Source organism: Alligator sinensis, unplaced genomic scaffold (genome assembly GCF_000455745.1).
Source record: "Alligator sinensis unplaced genomic scaffold, ASM45574v1 scaffold285_1, whole genome shotgun sequence".
NCBI classification, from domain to species: Eukaryota; Metazoa; Chordata; order Crocodylia; family Alligatoridae; genus Alligator; species Alligator sinensis.
In genome coordinates this window covers 679,597-698,750 of record NW_005842235.1, presented here as the reverse complement: position 1 = coordinate 698,750, position 19,154 = coordinate 679,597, and the positions used below count along the sequence as shown (strand labels likewise).

Genomic DNA, 19,154 nt, shown 5'->3' with positions numbered 1-19,154 from the left:
AATGAGTGGCAGGAAACCCAACAAAAAAAGCAAGGGGGGGGGGTGCCCAAAGGGGGATGGGAGGGGGGAGGGAGTTAAGAGAGAAAAAAAATGAAAAATTAAAAAAAAGAGAAGGGGATAATTTGCACCCATCAAAAGACAAGAGATAAATAAGATAACTCCCCATGGCAGACATAAGAAAGAAAGAATGAAAGAAAGAAAGAAGCCATGAAGTAGCAACTTGCAGATAAAGAAACTGGAAGTAGAGGGGGAGGGGACAGAGAGCAGAGAAAAAGAAGAAAAAACAAAAATGTAAGAAAGAAATCAGAAAGAGAGATAAACAGAAGAGACCTTTAGACAGGTGAGAGTCAGAAAAGAAAGAGATAGGAAGCCAGGGATTCTTACACTCAGGATCCCCCCACATAGCTCCAAGTGAGCCTGGTCCAAAGCATCCAAAGGAAGGATGGAAAGAATGAAGGATAGGAATTGCAGATGTAGGGACTGCTACAGCTTTCATGACCATGGGATTTTTTTAAAAACAATGTTTGCTTCCTTTGCAAATGTAGGCTATCATTAAAGCAAAAAAATGGGTTTTTAAATTTTTTCTGTTGTAAATCTCCAGTCACTAGCAACAGACGTTTGTATCTATTTAGACAGTGATATTTACATATCAGCTGCATTACCCGTATGCTGAATTGTTCTCTTTGGGGCTGAAGAAGGTGATAGTAGAGAAATGTGGTTCCTTAAGGGATGACTGTCAGCTTAGAAAACTAAATGTGTCTTGGCAAATTTACCTACTAACAGTACAAACAGCATTTGATTACTATACATTTAAAAGAGGAAAAAATCTCTTTGCTCACCGTATGCAGTGAGATTCTTCTGTCTCTAGATAATTACTGTCTGATTAAGCAAAGCCTTTAAAAGCATGTTTAAGCATGCTTCTAAATTCTCATTGTCTTCAGTGACTAATCATGTTTATACTTGCTTCAGGATCTTCCTGAAAAAAGGATTTGTGTTTTCCTCCCCCAAAACAACAGTAAGATATATGTGTGCGCGCGCTTAAAAAAATAGAAAAAAGGTATTGTAAGTTCCCAAATACTGTCATAGATTTAAGGGAAAGTGTGTTATCTCAACTTCCTTTTAAATATTTTTAGTTGCTGAAATTTCCAGTTACAGCATAATATATATTTTTATATGATGGAATCTATACCATACAATACACGTAAAGCTTGTAACATTGTTTAGCTAATATTGCATCTGGAACTTTAACTGTTCCATGTCTTTACTTCCATTTCAAGTGTGCAGACATAGTATTGTATTTAAATAATTGTCTTTACATTAAGTTTTATATACACATTTCTCAAACTCTAAGACTTATCAGGAGAGATAAGAAATAAGAGATTCTGGTCTTTTAGACTTAATTAATACTGGTACTCATAAAAGAAGAATTCAGAATGTTCAGAGAAAATTCTAAGTCATTATGACAACTAAACATCAACAGCAACTTGGAATGTTGAGAACCAAAATAAAGTATCTCTGCCTATAAAATTGCTTTTTTAATTAGTGTTTCTTAACATTTGATATACTTGAATGTGATCACATATATAAGTGAGAAAAAATGCTGGTAGTGATAATGGTAATATAGTCTAAATGTAGGAATTATAGATAAGTAATGTCATGAGTTAAAGTAAAATAAATAACCATGCATTATCAATGAAATAATATATAGGCAAGAGCTAACAGAGAAAAAATCACCATATATATTATAGAATCAATAATACTCTGTATGTGAACTCTGTATGTAAAATCATTTTATATGTTTTCCTACCAGTGTAACACACCTATGCATTTTTTTTATGTCATAAGCTATTATATATCATAATTTGGGCATTCTCAGTATGTAATGTCAGATCAGAATTGCTCTTATATTATTAATTACAATTAACTTAGATATATTTAAGTAATTTTCCTTTCAGTCTCTGTAGTCTACAGCAGATTGGACTAACATTCAAGATTCTCTCCTAAGACTGTCATTTGACCTAAGTGTACTTGGGTCCTTATTTGGAATTCAGTGCTGTTATTAACCCTATTAGTGTGATGTGGACATTAACTAGTAACTGTGAAGATCATTAATATGGGACACAATTTAAAGTCATAAATAGTATTGAATTTCCCCCACAGTTTCACACTGATAGAAATTGCAGGCTTAAATTCTCAAATAAGGAGTGATTTGCCATTCCTCAGACTTAGGGTATTCGAAGTGAAATTCTTTAGGATAGACTTGAACCTGGATCAACCACATTTCACATGAGTGAGTCAATTACCAGGTTCTCTGACAGATTTCCTTCATTCCTTCCTTGCTGCAAGTGTAATACTTTGTATAAATAAATTTTCATTGACCTAAGCCCTTGCCCTTAGTGTTCCATATCCTAAGGTACTGTCCCATCTACTGGGAATTCCAAGGTGGAGAGCTTTTCTGATCTCTCCCTCATGAAAAACTTTTAAAAGTTTCAGTTTAATCAGGATGAGAAAATACTTAAAAAAAAAATCTCAAATTGTCTCAAGACAGCAAAATCACTACAAGAAAACATAGGGCAGATTTCCTAAAAATAAATGTTTACATTTTAATTTAGCCTAAGTCTGAGAAATATTCCACAACTGGATGGAGTATCACAAACATAAATTTGCAACAAAATATTTTTGGCTTCCTGAAACAAAAGCATAATATTACTAAAAATCTCTAACCCTTCTGCAGAAATAATTGATTTTTCACAATCAAACCCTAACAAAAATGTTTCACAGGAATCACCTATTCGGGCTGAATTGTTTTTTTGAATTGCTGAAGTCATCAGATTTCCTAACTCAAGATATAAATATGAGGATACTGTTGTGACAGAATACAGCAAGGAGACACAAAGGATTCCATGTGGCAAGGGATGTGCTGTCCTCCTCTGTGAAAGAACAGTGCTTGCCCACAACTAACTTGCATTGCTGGCAAAAGGTATTCAAATTAATGTATTTGTTCAAGCAATTGCCATCTAAACATATCCAGGCTGCCCTATTGATGTGCTCATGAATGACCTGATGGGGCCCATTTGAAGGAGCAAGTAATAATTTAGTTTCCCTTCTGTTCAGTTCTTATCCTTTCTTATGAGACTACCATGCAAAGAATGAGGAATGAGGATGAACTGTACCTATTGCTTTTCCTGAATCTATATTTTGAGGTCAAGGAAGTGTAGCTAAAACATTTGTGGCCCATAGCAAAATTGGCTCCTCCTCTATTTTTTTGAAAGGATCTTGTGGGTTATTATGGGACCAGAAGACCATTTACATATGGTGCTGCTTGGTTCTATTCTGATCCACAGCCTATTGAGTATGGAAATTAGATGACTAGGGAGGTTAGTAATTACAAAAACCTACACAGATACCTGTAGTGTATATGTGATATCCAGTTCTGTCTCTGTCTCTACTGAGCCCACTTCTGCAGCAAGAACAGATGGTCATGTGTCTGAATGGGAGTTTGCTGTGATATCTCAGTCATGAGACCAACAGTAAGTTGAGGAGGCAGCTGCAGAATTTAGCAAGTATTACATTGCACTACTCAGTAAGAGTCTGATACTGCCATTTGTTACACAGGTTTGAAATGTTGAGGTTAAATTAGATCTAAAACAGGTATTGCATGTGCAGATAGCAATTACAACCAACAATATACATTTGTTCCTTTTGACACAGATCTTGCCCTGTCACGTCAAGATTAGACAATGCACTGACTAGAATTGTATGCAGTATTGCAGATTAGATATTTTAGTAAGAGTTGTGATCTTGCTTGTTAACATGCTGGATCAGTAGAATTATTATTTTAAGCAAATAGTTTATAACGAAAATAAAAATATCAAACATGAGGAGGAAATATAGAAACATTTCAGTCTGGCAGACATCTGTGTCCACTCTATAACGAGTTACTTGAAACTGGTGCCCTATCAGTCAGATAAGGACCTGTAATTAAAAGTGCAAATAAATGAATTTATAGTATACAAGGTAACTTAGCTACTAAGCTTTGATTTTTTTAAGGGCAATGAATGTAGATCAGTCCTGAATGACTGCTAAGTAAGTTGGCATCTCTGTAGATCTGATGCATTAAGAATATACACTCACGCCCAGCTGCAGCAGCAGATGTGCTGGTAGGAGAGGAAAGAGCATTGGATAACGATACGTGACTAGGGCTAGAAATATTGGTTACATCCTGGGTCTGGCTTGTGATGGAGGACTGTCTCCTTAGAGCCCCCTGAAAGGAAGTGCCACTCTTGAAAGTATTGACTACTTCGATCTGCAATGGAGGAAAGAATGAGACAAGTTGCTTAAGGTATGGACATAATTGTAAACTAACAGGAATAATTATTAAAAACAATACTTAACTATAAATACAATTTAAATTCAATTGACAGAATTAGAAGTCACGTGTTGCTTTTATTGTTTAGGAATAAATAGGGCCAAATTCTCCAGTAATATAAGATGGAAAGGTTCTATGGAGCTATACCAGTTTACACTAAAATTGGATATAGTCCATGTTCTTTGAAATTTAAGCCACCCTGCTTATACAAATGTACCAGGTCAAATACTTTGATGACACTTGTTGATATCAATAAACTCCACCTTCTCCAATAAGAATAAGTTCTATTTGAATGGTGCCATCTAAATTTTCTTTCAGAAGGGGAAAAATTCAGTGATCTAAATCCTTTGTAATAAATACAAAAACCTTTTCAAAATACAGAGATTTGCTTTTGTTGGTTGTTGTTTACAAAATTCAATGAATTTGCAGAATATTGAATTCACTGGATATTTTAACTTCAGTGCAAAGCAGATAAAAATCAGACATAAATAAGTTAAATTGCTTTGAAATATTGATTCCTTGTGTTTCACATTGTAATGCTGTTTTTGAAGTCATATGGGAAGGTGGACATGTTCCTGTGTGCACTGTAATTTTGTTTGTCAGTATAATGTAACATGTCAAATATTTCAGGTACATCTATTATCAATACTTACAAACATATTGAAAACATAAAGATTTCCCTTGCTGCAGCCTCAAAGAATTAAACCATTTATTTTATCCCAGAATATTTTACGTTATTTTATTGGGGTGTGTGAAGTGTGCCCTACTAGCTTCGGATTCATCCCAAATCAGGGACAGTGATCGATTAATTGATTTGGATCACTGTCCCTGATTCAATTCAGCCAAATGTGAATCTGAAGATTCGATGCTGATTTGGAGAATCAGTGATTTGGACATAGGCACTGCTTTAAATGCTTTTTCTACATACCTCGAGGTATCAGTATAGCTTGTGAGTGCTGCAATGCTGGGGCGGATGGAGCATCCCAAAGGAGTGCGGGGGAGCCCTCCATGTGCTTGGCGGTGAACCCAGAAGTGGACTGAAGTGCTTCTGCTCCACTTCTGGGTCTGCTGCTGAGCGTGCTGGGGAGCCCCCTGTGCTTCTGTGGGATACTCCATGCATCCCAGTATCAAAGCATTCACGAGCTGCCTGCTACCTAGAGGTATGTAGAAAAAGCAATTAAAGCCGTGTCTATGTCTGAATCTCTCAATCTTTCTGAATGTCTCTGAACTGATTTGGAGGGTTCCGATTCGATTCGGAGAGATTAAAGGGTCTTCTGATTTGATTTGGAAATGGAGATTCAGCCATCAAATCAGGCCAAATCTCCACCAAATCAAATAAGGGACCAAAGCTGCGCACAGCCCTACTATTTTACACTATTTTCCTTTTTCTGGGTATGAGAATCCAAAGCAACCTTTAGATACAAAACCTGGTGATAAAAACTATATTGTAGTTTTCAAGCATTTATGTAATAAGTATAGGTTTGCAGCAAGACATAGGGGGTAGGGACAGAAGTTACACACAAACTGCTAAAAGTGATCAGAAACTGGTTCACATCTATAACACAACAGAAGTTCAGTGCACATAAACTGCTTTCACAATGGCTGAAACCAGTTTAAGATAAACCTGGATGGATGTAGTATCCGACTTAACTGATTTAGGTTAAAATAGGTTTATTGAACTTCTGTCCCAGATCCCTTCCAGATTCAAGTTAACTCACAGTCCCCCAGCATCCCAGGATGCTTTACACTTGCCCTGTAAGCCCCACCTCGCAGGGTGGGCTTGACCTAGGGGCGGGCAATTATTTTGGGTGGAGGCCCGCTTACTGAGTTTTGGCAAGCCATCGAAGGCCACATGACAGGCAGCCAGGGGCGGATAACTATTAATTTTCTAAATTTTTTAGGGGCCCCACGGGCCAGATAGAATGGCCTGGTGGGCCACAGCTGGCCTGTGGGCCACATTTTGCCCACCCCTGGCTTGGTCCAAGCTGTCTTCTCCAGCCAAGCAGGGAAGTGTACTTTAGTGCCCCCAGCTTCTAGCCTGAGCTACTGCAGGCATGTGGTTACATTGCCAGAATCAAAACGGATGTTTGTTCACTTGCTTATCGGTTCAGTGTATACAGCTTAGACTAACCTGTGAAGATTGAGTTGATTCAGCCTTGGGCTTTTAGACTGTCTGTACTGAGACCCAATAATCAGTTTAACTTGCTATAGAGGATGAACATTAGACACAAACAGCCAGATATTCATCTACCAACTACACATTTAAGCTGATTTAGGTGCTTAAATGTGATTATATTCCATCCTCTTCAAATACTGAAAATCCATTAATGCATCTACATTTGTACACATTGGGCACATCTGCATGTGCCTTAATGTGTCTTTTCTAATGCATATTAAGTTTAGTACCTCCAATGTGAGGGCACCTATATATGAGCATGGAGTCTGCTCTGATGTGCTGGAATTCCAGCAGCATCAAAGCAGACTTTATTAATCAAGTTTGCTGGAGCATGGCAATTGTCATGATCCAGCAGCTTCCTCTCTCACATGTATCAGCATCCCTGTGTTTAAAAATGGCAGCAGGGGCACTTTATCTGAATCTAATCAAACAAGCTTTAGTTCAAATGCCCCTGCCGTCACTTTTAAGGATGGGGATGTTGATACACAATATGTAGTGGTGCTTTAATTAGAGCAGCTCCTGCAGCCACTCTAATTAAAGAGCCACCAACCCCCCAGAGCATGTGTCAAAGTGCCTTATGGTACTAAATTAATATGCATTAGGCTTCGCTAATGTGCAGTACTGCATTTGAACCCTTTTTTTTAGTGATGCTTAATGCACAGTAGACTATTTTACTGTGCATTAGTGTAATGTCACAGTTTGTATGTGATGTTTTAATGTTCAGTTAACTAGTCTATTGAGCATTAAAGCACACATGTAGATAGTCTGACTGGTAAGATGTCAGTGGGTATGTCCCCAAAAAAAGCAGCGAGGAGGAGGACCTAGCTACCTTTTGCATTAACTGTTTTTTGGGATCTCAAGCAGGATGGAATAGAATCACGTTTTGGTGCTTAAGTCCACTTATGTGTCTAATAAGTGGACTAGAATCTGACCCTAAATCATTTTAAGCCATATACCACATTGTCCTTTCATTTACATCAGTACAATCATAGTGCAATGGAATCACTTCTTAAATAATACTAATTTACATCTAATCACATTTTTGGATTTATGTTCTTGGAGTTCAGTTTTTCTGTAAAAACAGGTTAGGCATTCCCAGAGTTGTAATCTGAGGGCTGCTCTCAATGCACAATAGGTATTTTTTCAGTCATTTTTCACTGAAAGCTTGTTAATTTTAAACTCAACTTGGTATTCATCTGTGATTTTGTCATTCATTTATAAAACATCCAAAAGACCATTTTAGCTCAAATTAAATCATCCTGATGTTTCTATTACAGTGCAATGCTAACTCCATGATTTAGGTAAAACAATGATGCTGTTGTAAGGGAAGAAATAATATAATAATACCAAGAAGTGTATATATAACCTTTCTTCCCAGAGCTTCTGTTTTAAAAACAAAGACCAAACTGACATGACACTGAATCATAGTAGATCACATAATAAGGCATAGTTCTAGATGAGTTATGTAAATTGATAAGAAGTTACATTTCAAAGCAAACTATCATTAGGATGGACCAAAATTTTACACAAAGCCCAAAGCACCACCCCTGTGAATATGGTCATATTTCATCCACTGCATACTTTAATTTTATCAACATTTAAAGAGTAATGATTGAAGTCAAATAATACTCCCAAAAAGGCAATCTAAGACCTTTTCCTTTTAATAGGAAAGAGCTAGATTTATTAGTTAAGATGGTAATGTTGCATTTTTATTGATTATATATCAGTTTTAAATATAAGTCCATATCTTCATAATATATTCAACTCACAAACCAGCAATACCACTTGGCATATTTTATTTACAATGCCAATTTTAGGGATAAAAAATTTCATATGAACAAATATTTCATGAAAGAGCTTCATCCTTTTAGTTTTTGGTGATCACTTAATTTTCCTGTGCTATATAAAATCCATGGCTAACTATAGACATTCAAAAAGACCCTAGCAGAAAGCACTCTAACTATTGCACTGTACTTGAAGTGCTATAAGTTACACACATTCTAACCAAACAGCACACTGTTCAGTGGAGGTGCTTAGTGCCTGATTGCACTGGCCAATGCAAACAGGTGGGAGGCACTCCCACACACCTCCCAAGTGACTGCTGGAGCAGCCCCTCTTCTAAGCTCTGCCACCCTGCCAGCTGGAGACTGCCAGCACCAACTGGGGGCTGAGAGAAGGGAGAAACAGAGACCCCTACCATGAGGGCCTCCCCCCTCCACACACACAGCTTGCTAGCTGGGTTGGGGTTGGAGGGAGCAGGCTGGGTCTCCGTAGCAGGGGCCTCTCCCCCGCAGCCCCAGTTTCCAGTGCAGGGAAATGCTAGGCTACCCCTTCTGCCATTGCTGGCTGGCTCTGTCAAAAGGCTGGAGAGGGGGGAAGGGAGACCCCCCTGCCATGAGAACCACCCACAGCTTGCTAGCTGTGGTCTTTGTGGGGCAAGGTCAGGTTCTTGAGGTGGTGGGGGGCACTTCCCCTCTACTCAAGCATCTTGACAGTGGCAGACAGCAGCTGCAAGAGGAGCAGTCTGGCCTAGTGTTTCCCTACTGTGGAAACCGGGGCCAGGGGGGAAGGAAACCTCTGTTGCATGAACCCAGCCTGGCCTGCCAAAGAGGACAGCTAGCAAGCTGTGAGGAGGGCTGGGGTGTGAAGGGGGCTTTCCCTTTTCCCCAATACTAGCTTTTTGAGAGTGACAGCCAGAAGCTGTAGCAGAGCTGTCTGGCCCCATATTTCTCTGGGCCAGGAAGTGGGGCTGGGGTGGGAAGGAGCCTCTTGTGCTATATGGACCCAGGCCAACCCCCTAAACTCTAAGTATGAAATGTGTGGTAGAGTTATCATGGTAGATGAGCTCCAAGCTTCAGTTCCTGGTGCAGTGAAATAAAACCAAGAGCAGCCCTGCTCTTCAGCCTCTGGCTGCAGCTACTGGGTCACTCAGGTGAGGGTGGGGGTGAATGAAGCCCCCTTCCTGCATGGACTTAGTCCCCCACCCAATCCCAAGACAGCAAGCAGTGGAGGTGCCCTCAGAAGTGGGGGCTTCATTCACCCTTTCCACCACTGGAGCTACCTGGCAGCTTTAGCCAGAAGCATGCAGCATGGGGCTGCTCTGGCTTTTCACAGTGCTGGAAACTGCAGCTGGCAAAGTGGGGAAGGGAGTTCCTGTGCCACATGGACCCAGCCTGGCCCCCCAACTCCTGGACCAGGAAGCTGTGGGGGGATCTTCATGGCAGAGGGGCTCCTTTCCTACCCTCTCCCACTTCAGCCGCTGCTGACAGTTGACAGCTGGCAGGACGGCAGAACTGAAGAGAGGGGCTGCTCCAGCAGCAGCTGCCAAGAGAGACACCCCAGACTCTTTTCCCACATCACCCGTCTGGCTGGGCTGTGGCACACTGTGGGGGACACAGCCAGGCTGCTTGTGGGGCTGGGATCAGAGGCTGTCACTGATTCAGGTCAGAAAAAGACAAGGGGGCAGGGCCAGCCTGGCACTTGAGCAAAGCAAATGAGTTCTGCCTGAGGCTACAGCAGCCCTATGCAATATTGCCTGGGATGGCAGCAATTGTGCTCTAAGTTATCCCTCAATGGGATCTGGCACAGATATTCAATAAAGTGCTCTAACAGAAAGCACTTTAGGTTAGTACACATCCACCTAGGGTTAACTCAGAGCAGGATCTGCAATTTTTAAAGTGCTTTATGTGATGTGAACTTCAGGTTTGCTACAGCTGTACAGCGCTTTTTGCATGCTTTAAGTGCATTGTCTGTACTTAGCCTGTATGTCTCTATGCAGAATATTCTCATAGAAAAAACCAAAACAAAACAAAACAAAAACAAAAAAGTGAAGTGAAAGTAAAAGGAGTAAAGGTTTTCAGTGGAAAGTCTTGGCATTATAAATGCAGAACACTTTCCATTGAAGTATTTTATATGCAAATACTAAACAGTTGATCTGATCACTGGTTCACTGTTTTTTTACATGAATTTAAGTAAGGCACATATTAACATGAATTTAATCTGTTTAAATTTCCCATTGGCTCCTTAACATGCCACGTTAATTAAACACAAACAAAGGTGTTATAAAATTATGAAAATCATATTTCCTTCAGAGGCACATTCTGGAATGTTTAGTAGTAGTAGGCATCTGTCTGTCTCATGAGACAATAGAATTATGCTAAGTGAGACATCAGCTTGCTGAACGTAATCTTCACTTGAAAGACAAAGGGAAGCTGGAGTGACTTCTCCAGGGTGCAAAAGCCTGGACAGTGTATATGGAGACACTCAAGTGCCCACACATCAGTGTCCCACCTTCAGCCTTGCTGGTTTAATCCAAAGAAATATTTACTGAATACAAAAACTACAGTTAGAGATTCTGTCATCACACTAACTGCTATGTGGAAGAGAGTTATAGGTGATTTGTTAGCAACTGTATATATTGGCATGTAGAATCAGTATGACTCAAGAAAAATAGATTACACATGAAGATACATTGAATTACTTACCTACAAAGTTTAATCTCTGAAGATGTCTGTGATCATAGACCCTGGTTTTTCATGTTCTGACACAAGGACATAGAGCACTCTCCAAAAGAGAGAATTCAAAAAGGTTTCAAAACGCCATACTGAGAGCACCAAGTGCGCACCATCGTGGGTGATATAGATGATAAATCCTAAGCCTTCAGATATTGTTAAAGCTATTTACAATGAGCTGGAAAGATCTCCAGGATAAGTGAAAGTGGAAAGACTAGGGAAGATCTGTATTTAATATTATCTTGAGAGAACTAGAATTACAGATATAAAATCTGTTCTTTCTTAGAAGTGACTAAATACAGATCTTCATTCATGGACTATAGGCAGGCAGATGACAAGCTCTGCATAGTGTCCAAGGCTGAATGAATATTGCTGAATTATGCCTGAAGTCAGGTGGAATTATTTGAAATTTGGCCCAGAGGAAAAAGTAGCCAAGCAAGAAGAGAAAGTTACTGTAAAAAAGTGAGTACATTTTAAATCAAGGTATTTACTCAGAGAATAAAAAGTTGATGTTACTAGAGCAACTGTGATTTTTAAAAAGTTAGTAAAATGTAATGTATAAGCCTCATTGAAAAACATTAAGTAAAAGGTAGGTTCGAAATAATTGTTGTCACTCCATTTTAATTGGGCTTTCAACCCTAAGATAGAGGAAAAATCATAATGTCAGGTAACTGATTTAAAAAGGCAAGGATTTCTTAGGGTGGTATCTTTTATTAGACCAGCTATGTAATTGGGATAAAATTAGACAAGCTTTCAAATGCAAGACATTCTTTGTCAGTTCTCTGATCACAGGAAGCCAGGAACAGCATGTAATTGATGATTATTTTAAATATTGTAAATTATCCCTTTTGTGTTTTTTTTTAATTTTGTATCCAGTTTGTATCCATTCTCTTTTAAAAATTAAATTCAAAAGAGCTTTTTTTTTAGGTTCACACAATTAGTAAAAATGATATTATGAAGGAGGTAGAAAGACCTGGACTTCTCCCCTCTGTAAGAGTCCTATGACAAATAAATCAGATTTTAGTTATATTTAAATGTTTACAACTAGTTAATCTTCATCAAGAAAATTAAAACCATCATTAAATATAATGATTGCAAGGTTTTAGGTAGATGTTTCATTTTGGCAGCATATGCTTACAATTTTATTTTATTTTTTAACTGGACTTAAGCTGCTCCCTTGCAGCATGGAGAAAAGCTGAATGTGTGGTATGTGGCACTGCAGACAAATCTGTGACATCACATAATGTACAGCTGCACTCATTTGGATGCAGCCAAGGTATCTTCTCTACCATCGCTGACCATGCCTCTTACACAAAAGGCTTTTGCAATTTTTCACATAATTCCTTGAAACATGTACTGTTTACATGTCAAAATACACAGAAATGCGTGAGACAAACTAAAAGTTTAATTTTGCCTCATTTAATTATTTCATTCTTTTTAATTCCTAGGACACATTTTGTATAAAAAGCCCTGAATGAATGTTCTGAAAACGTATTTTGACTAATTTAAAACCCATTTGAAAACTTTTATTTTCATGCTACTAGGTTTTCATTGGCCCTAGGAGTCACATAAACACAGAGAAAGCAAGGGAATAATAACGTAATGAAGAAAGCAGTAAAGCTCCTTCATTCTTAGTTGTATATCTATAATGTCATCAACCAGTGTCAGTCTAGCTTTTTCCATAGTTTTTCTACTCTTAACTCAAAGCAGAGACTTCCTGCTAACCTGAAAGTTCTGGTTGCAGTTAACATTTTGTATATTTATTTATTTTTCCTATGGCAATCCCTATGGTATTTGTCGACTTGTCTAAAATAGCTTATATTGGGATGATCCTGCCTTGAGCAGGGGACTAGACTAGATGACCTCCTTCAGTCCCTTCCAACCCTACTTTTCTATTTCTACAACTTCCCAAAAGATTTCGGATTTTCACTTTTGAAATCTGAACAATATATGATTTTTCAAAACCTCAGACTCAAAATTTTGTCCAACATCAAATGTGAAAAAATTACAGAAAAACTTGGCACTGTTTTGTTTTTTGATGTTATCTGGGTTATTTACTTTGAAAGCAACTTGTCTGAAGACAAATTATTTTAACTTTGATGAGGTCATTTCTGCTGCTTCTGCTGCCGAGTCAATCTAACTTTAACATCATCATTACTAGAATTGGAATATTCTGAATATATTGAGGGAAAATGCTGAAAAAATAAAGATGAAAGAAATGTATGAGCTTTTTATAGAATTTCATATCACTATGACTTCCTTTATGAAACTCAGATAGCTATGATAGATCAGTTGTGAGAACCTACCTGGTAGTCATAAACTATCTAAATAAGAAAATGTCTTCAGCCACAGATAATTATACCTTCACAAAGGCTAACAAGGTTAGTGGACATAAGTAAAGACAACAAGATTAAGAGCATATAGCCAGAATTTTTCACTTAGTAAGATTCTTCCTTCAACTTTCTTTTAAAATGTAAACTTTGATGTCTTTTCAAGAACAGCATGAAATAGAAATCCCTGACTTTGGAGCATAAGAAATCAATGGTAAAATCCTCTCTCTGTTGTCCAGATTTGAATGCTCTATTTTCAGTTTAAGAAACCTCTGATTAATGAAGTCTTTAATATCTCTAATATTAGTTTTGATGAATATTCACTGGGACAATGCAAATGAGAGAACTTCAAGATGTCTGAGAAAAAATTGTGGATGCTTGTTGAACCATCTTATGACTCTGGTTGCTTGCACACACACAAAAAAAGCAGTGCTTCACTTTAAACTTGTTATGCTCCTGTGCTGAGCCCAGCACATGCCCAGAAGAGGCAGCATTTTAGTTGAACCCAGTTCACCCAAAGTCTATATAGATCAGGTGATTTAGTGGGGCTGTTTTGGTGCTTTTATTTAGTAGCTGATTGAATAGCTGATTGAATAGCTGTCTCTCACCCCATCCTCATCAATAAATTAAGTGACTACGGCATTGATGCCTGCACAGTTGGATGGGTAAAAAATTGGCTGATGGGGCGCACCCAGAGACTAGTGGTGGATGGGTTGTACTCAACCTGGTGAGATGTGAGCAGTGGGGTACCCCAGGGCTCGGTCCTTGGGCCCGCACTGTTTAACATCTTCATCAGCGACTTGGACGAGGGGGTAGAAAGCACACTGTCCAAGTTTGCTGATGACACTAAGATGTGGGGCGAGGTGGACACACTTGAAGGGAGAGAGAGGCTGCAACTAGATTTGACAGACTACAAAAGTGAGCAGACGAGAATAGGATGGGGTTCAACATAGACAAATGCAGGGTGCTGCACCTTGGGAGAAGGAATCCACAGCATACATACAGGCTGGGGAGTTCCCTTCTTGAAAGCACAGAGGCAGAAAGGGATCTTGGAGTCATTATTGACTCCAAGATAAACATGAGCCACCAATGCCAGACCGCAGCCAGCAAGGCCAGCCATACCTTGTCATGTATCCAAAGATGCATCTCAAGCTGGTCCAGAGAGGTGATACTCCCCCTCTATGCGACTTTGGTCAGGCCACAGTTGGAGTACTGCATCCAGTACTGGGCACCGCACTTCAAAAGGGATGTGTCCAGTGTGGAGAGGGTTCAGAGGAGGGCCACCCGCGTGGTGAGAGGGCAGCAGGACAGGCCCTATGAGGAGAGACTGAAGGACCTGAACCTGTTCAGCCTCAGCAAGAGGAGGCTGAGGGGGGACCTGGTGGCTGCCTACAAGCTCATCAACAGCAAATAGGCAGAGCTCTTTTCTCCCCAGCACCACCTGGGGTGACAAGGAACAATGGTCATAAGCTGATGGAGAATAGGTTTAGGTTGGAGACCAGAAGGCAATATTTTACAGTTAGGGTGGCCAAAATCTGGAACCAACTTCCCAGGGAAGTGGTTCTCACCCCTACCTTGGGCAAATTCAAGAGGAGGTTGGAAGATCACCTGTCTGGAGTCTTGTGAACCCAGCATTCATTCCTGCCGGTGGCAGGGGATCAGGCTAGATGATCTGTTCAGGTCCCTCCTGACCCTAGCTACTATGAAATTATGAAACTATGAATCAGCTTTAGGTAAAAGTGTCAAAAAGCCCTGCTGAAACACCTGATCTATGCAGACACCGCAGAACCAGGTCCAAGTAACAAGCTGCTGCTTCTGGTAAAACATAGTTTTGTTATTGTCTCTTTAATGTTTCCAAGCAGCCATTAAGATTATGTTGGATGATGTGGCTACCTGCCCAGTAAGGACTGGACAGAAAGTTACAAAAATATTCTTTCACCTAAAACAGAACTGTGGAAACTGATGGAAAATGATCCAGATTGGAATGAACAATCTACTTGTGACAGATTATATACCCTATTCCTGATATCACTGCCATCCCCTGCATGTATAAAAAGGGAATGGATGCTGTATCTTCTTCTTCTGCATCTCCAGAAGGTCATTAGACATCATAGGATTCTTGAAAATCCTCCAATTTCACAAGGATGCTAGATCTTCTTCCTTCAACTCTTCTTTAGATGGCTTGCTAAGGGCACTTTTACACATACTCTAGGGCTGTTGGGCGAGAAGGGGGCATTGCTTTAATTAGAGTGACTCCAAGAGCCACTCTAATTAAATTGCTACAGTGTCTCATGTATCAGCATCCCCATGCTTTAAAATGGTGGTGGGGGTACTTAAACTAAAGCTCATTTGATGAGCTTTAGTTTAAGCACCCCTGCCATTATTTTTAAGCATGGGGATGCTGATACAGGAGACAGGAGGGTGCTGGAATGTGGTAATTGCCACACTCCAGCAGACTCAATTCATCAATTAATTACAGTGCATTGCAGCAGCTTCTACGCTTGTGTACAGACACCCTAAGAAATGTACTAGAAGTATATGAATTCATTAGGATGGCCTACAACATTTGGTGCATCAAAATGCACCGAACTCTAAGTACCACAGTCCACAGTAGTTCTTGTACCAATCTGCTAAATTGTGTGCATAAAGGTACGCTTGCCAGTGGTTATCTGGTAATTACATTTTGTACTCTTTCTGTATCTGCTGGCCCGTTTCCTTTTTCTAATATCATTCCACAGATGTGAAATGGAGGAAGAAAAGAAGACACTGAATGAACAAAAGAAGGTGGGGGGGGAATCACAGAAACCTACTGGTAGGAAAGGAAACTATATCCTACCAAACATACTTCTACAACTAGCAGTAGAAAAGAAACTAAGTAGATGGATGTTAGCAAGAAAATATAATTAATGTTTATTTTTAAACAGCAAACAAGAAGGATAATTTATCTGTGGATTAAGAAGATAAAAATATAAAGAAGAACAAAAAGATACTGCTCAAACTAGAGGTGGAACTAAAAGGGTATAATTTGCAATTTTTGTTGTTTTTTACACTCACCACAACCAGATAGACATCCCGATAGAAATGCCAACAGACAACACTCCTCCTACAGCCACCAGGAAAAAATAATGCAATTTAGAAACTAACTTAGGAAGCCTTTACCTGAACACGTGACTGTAACCCTTGTATCAAGGGGCCTTAACGTGAATTTTCTCTTTTGATGAGTGCTCTTTAGTCAATGTACCCAGGTCACAGAGTCCCAGGGCCAGAATCTGTATTTATTTGCCTTGGCAGATTTACCCAAATCCTTAATGTAGCAGCAGTTGCCGTCTTTGCTCCTGATTTTTAATAGCAACACAAAGGTATCACCAAGGAGAACTGATGACAACAAAAACATTATTCCTTGCACCTCCTTATCGTAAGACATATACCCATGTATTTTTTTACAGAAAATGTGCCAATGTTTAAAATGGAAAAGGGAAAAGATACTTTGTGTTTTAATGTAAAACAAATGTGCAAAATTAAAAAAGCACAACAAAAGTTTCTGAGAAGAAAATTTCATTTAAAAGCTCTTTGGGAAAAAGAACTCTTAATTATTCATATCGTTTCTTTTTAAAGCACTGTGTAAATCTGATGTCATGGGGATTGCATATCTAATTGTACAAAGCTGCCCTCTTTCTCCAAGTTAGCACAAAGGCTCAACCTTGTTGAGAGTATGAGTCTAAAATGATATTTTATTGTGGCAAAGCACATTGCAAGGAAGAAATTTGAGTTCTGCCTTAGACAAATGTTATTTACTTACTGCCATGGCTTTTAGTAAACAGATGTATTTCACACATTTGTGATGTTGTAATCACAATTTCCTTCCTCTGGGTACAAAAGTAACTTATGCATATATTTTTGCATATTCAGTAAAATGTTGAAAATATACTGTATGAAGAATATATAAAACCCATAAATAACAGTAAAAACCCCCAACAATATTATGGTGGATGGTTAACTTGTTACTTAAAATAAATTTGGGATCAAACTTGTCATCACCTGAAAGACAAACCAGTTGTTTCTGTTAAAATACATATCAGAGTGCACTAATATTAAGGATTCTACAGAGCAGATTTTTATAAAATCAAATTTAATCTTCAGTTGCCTTATTGCAGAAAGGAGCCAAAAAGGTATGAGGAAATGGAAGCTTTGCACTTTCTAGCAGAATAAAATGACATGTTTTAAAAAGCATTAATAAAGTACTGTTAGGTAGCATAACATAGGGATGCTCTGTGTCAGCTGTTATAAGAGTAAGTAAAAAAATTCATACCAGTTCAAAGTAGTTTCTCAGCAAAAGCCATACATGGGTGTCAATTTTTATACATATATAACTATTTTGCAACTAATATTTTTTAAATTCCTCATGGCCATTTTACCATGTTTGTAGCTTGAAAACTTAACTGCAATGTAAGAAACATCTTTCTTCCCATCATATGCATAACGGAAGTGGCTTTAGCTTATGGCATTTTCTTGTCAGAATGGAAAATTAAACATATGGTTTTGCAGAAGTTCCATACCAGTCTTTGTAACATACCTGGGTTTGGATTCTGTTCAGGCCTCTGAACCAGAGAATTTGTCCACGTCGAAGTTCTCTTTCCGCATGGTCAATTTCTTCTACATCTTCATTCAGCTCTTCTTCAGGGACTTCCTCTTTTTCAGTGAGCCTCCCTGCTTCCTTTAAAAACTTTAGCCTACTCGTTGGGATGCTTGCAATGACCTGAAAACACAGTATAAGAAGGTACTAAAAATGTCAACGTTATTCCAGGTTTTTCCTGTAAGGCTTGTAACCCATCTAGAATGCTAGGAGAAACATATTGATGATAGTACTTTACATTCATACAACTTTTTCCAGTCCAGAGTGCCATATATATTTATTGATATGTAAAATATAGACAGAATTAATTTCTTGCACCATTTCTTTGCAGCCATTTCAAGCAAAATATAGCAACTGTTTAACAATATGCAACTATGCAGTAGATGTAGGACTAGGAAAGGAATAGTACCTCCCTAACAAACTATAGCAACAATGTAAATAGAATGTAATTATTCAGTGAAATTTGAAATTAACACCAATGGAGGAATTCTATTTATTTTTGTGTGCCTAAAATACCAGTTTTCTAGGCTGACTTTGGCCCTGCCTCTAAGCATGCACAAACATGAGCCAAACATTGGCTGGGTATGTATGTGCATGAATTTAAGTCCAGGAAAAAGAAAGATTTTAGCTCCACTAGCTCCATGGTGAGAACACAAAACCAGAGACCCTAAGCCTGGCTGACCTAGAAGGGTATGAATATCCATCACTGACTTTCCAACACAAGTCAAACCATAGCACTACAAATCCGTTCCTTCCACCAGCTCTTCATTTGAAGTTGAACCATTTACCCCTAGAGTATAATAGTCATTAGTTAAGATGGATAGAGAGTCATGCACTTGGAAAGTTACTTCCCCATTGGAAGGAAATCTCCAGACTAGAACCCAGGTCCAGCTCCCTTCCCTACCAGCATCTGTTTCACTTAGCCACATTTGTAAAATAAATATGGCCTTATTTGTTTCACATCTCCCTCTCTTGGTGGTGTCCAGAAAGACAGCTTGTAAAGGAGCACTGGAAGGAAATGGTTAATGATTGACCTGTGATGCAGCGATTAGGGCACTGTGCTAAGACGTTAAATTCCTTATCCTGTCCCCACCTACCTTTCCCCTCCCCCAAATGCTGAGAGAATTAGAATTCA

The 19,154-nt window shown here is 38.9% G+C and overlaps 1 protein-coding gene across 1 annotated transcript in view; it reads right to left on the bottom strand.

Moving 5' to 3' along the window:
* The window catches only part of LOC102371752 (plasma membrane calcium-transporting ATPase 2), a 664,574-nt gene that overhangs the window by 20,099 nt on the left and 625,321 nt on the right, over positions 1-19,154 (bottom strand). The window contains exon 22 of the mRNA XM_014521639.2: positions 17,960-18,142. Within this exon, the coding sequence (XP_014377125.1) occupies positions 17,960-18,142 (183 nt within the window). The remainder of the gene's footprint in view (positions 1-17,959; positions 18,143-19,154) is intronic.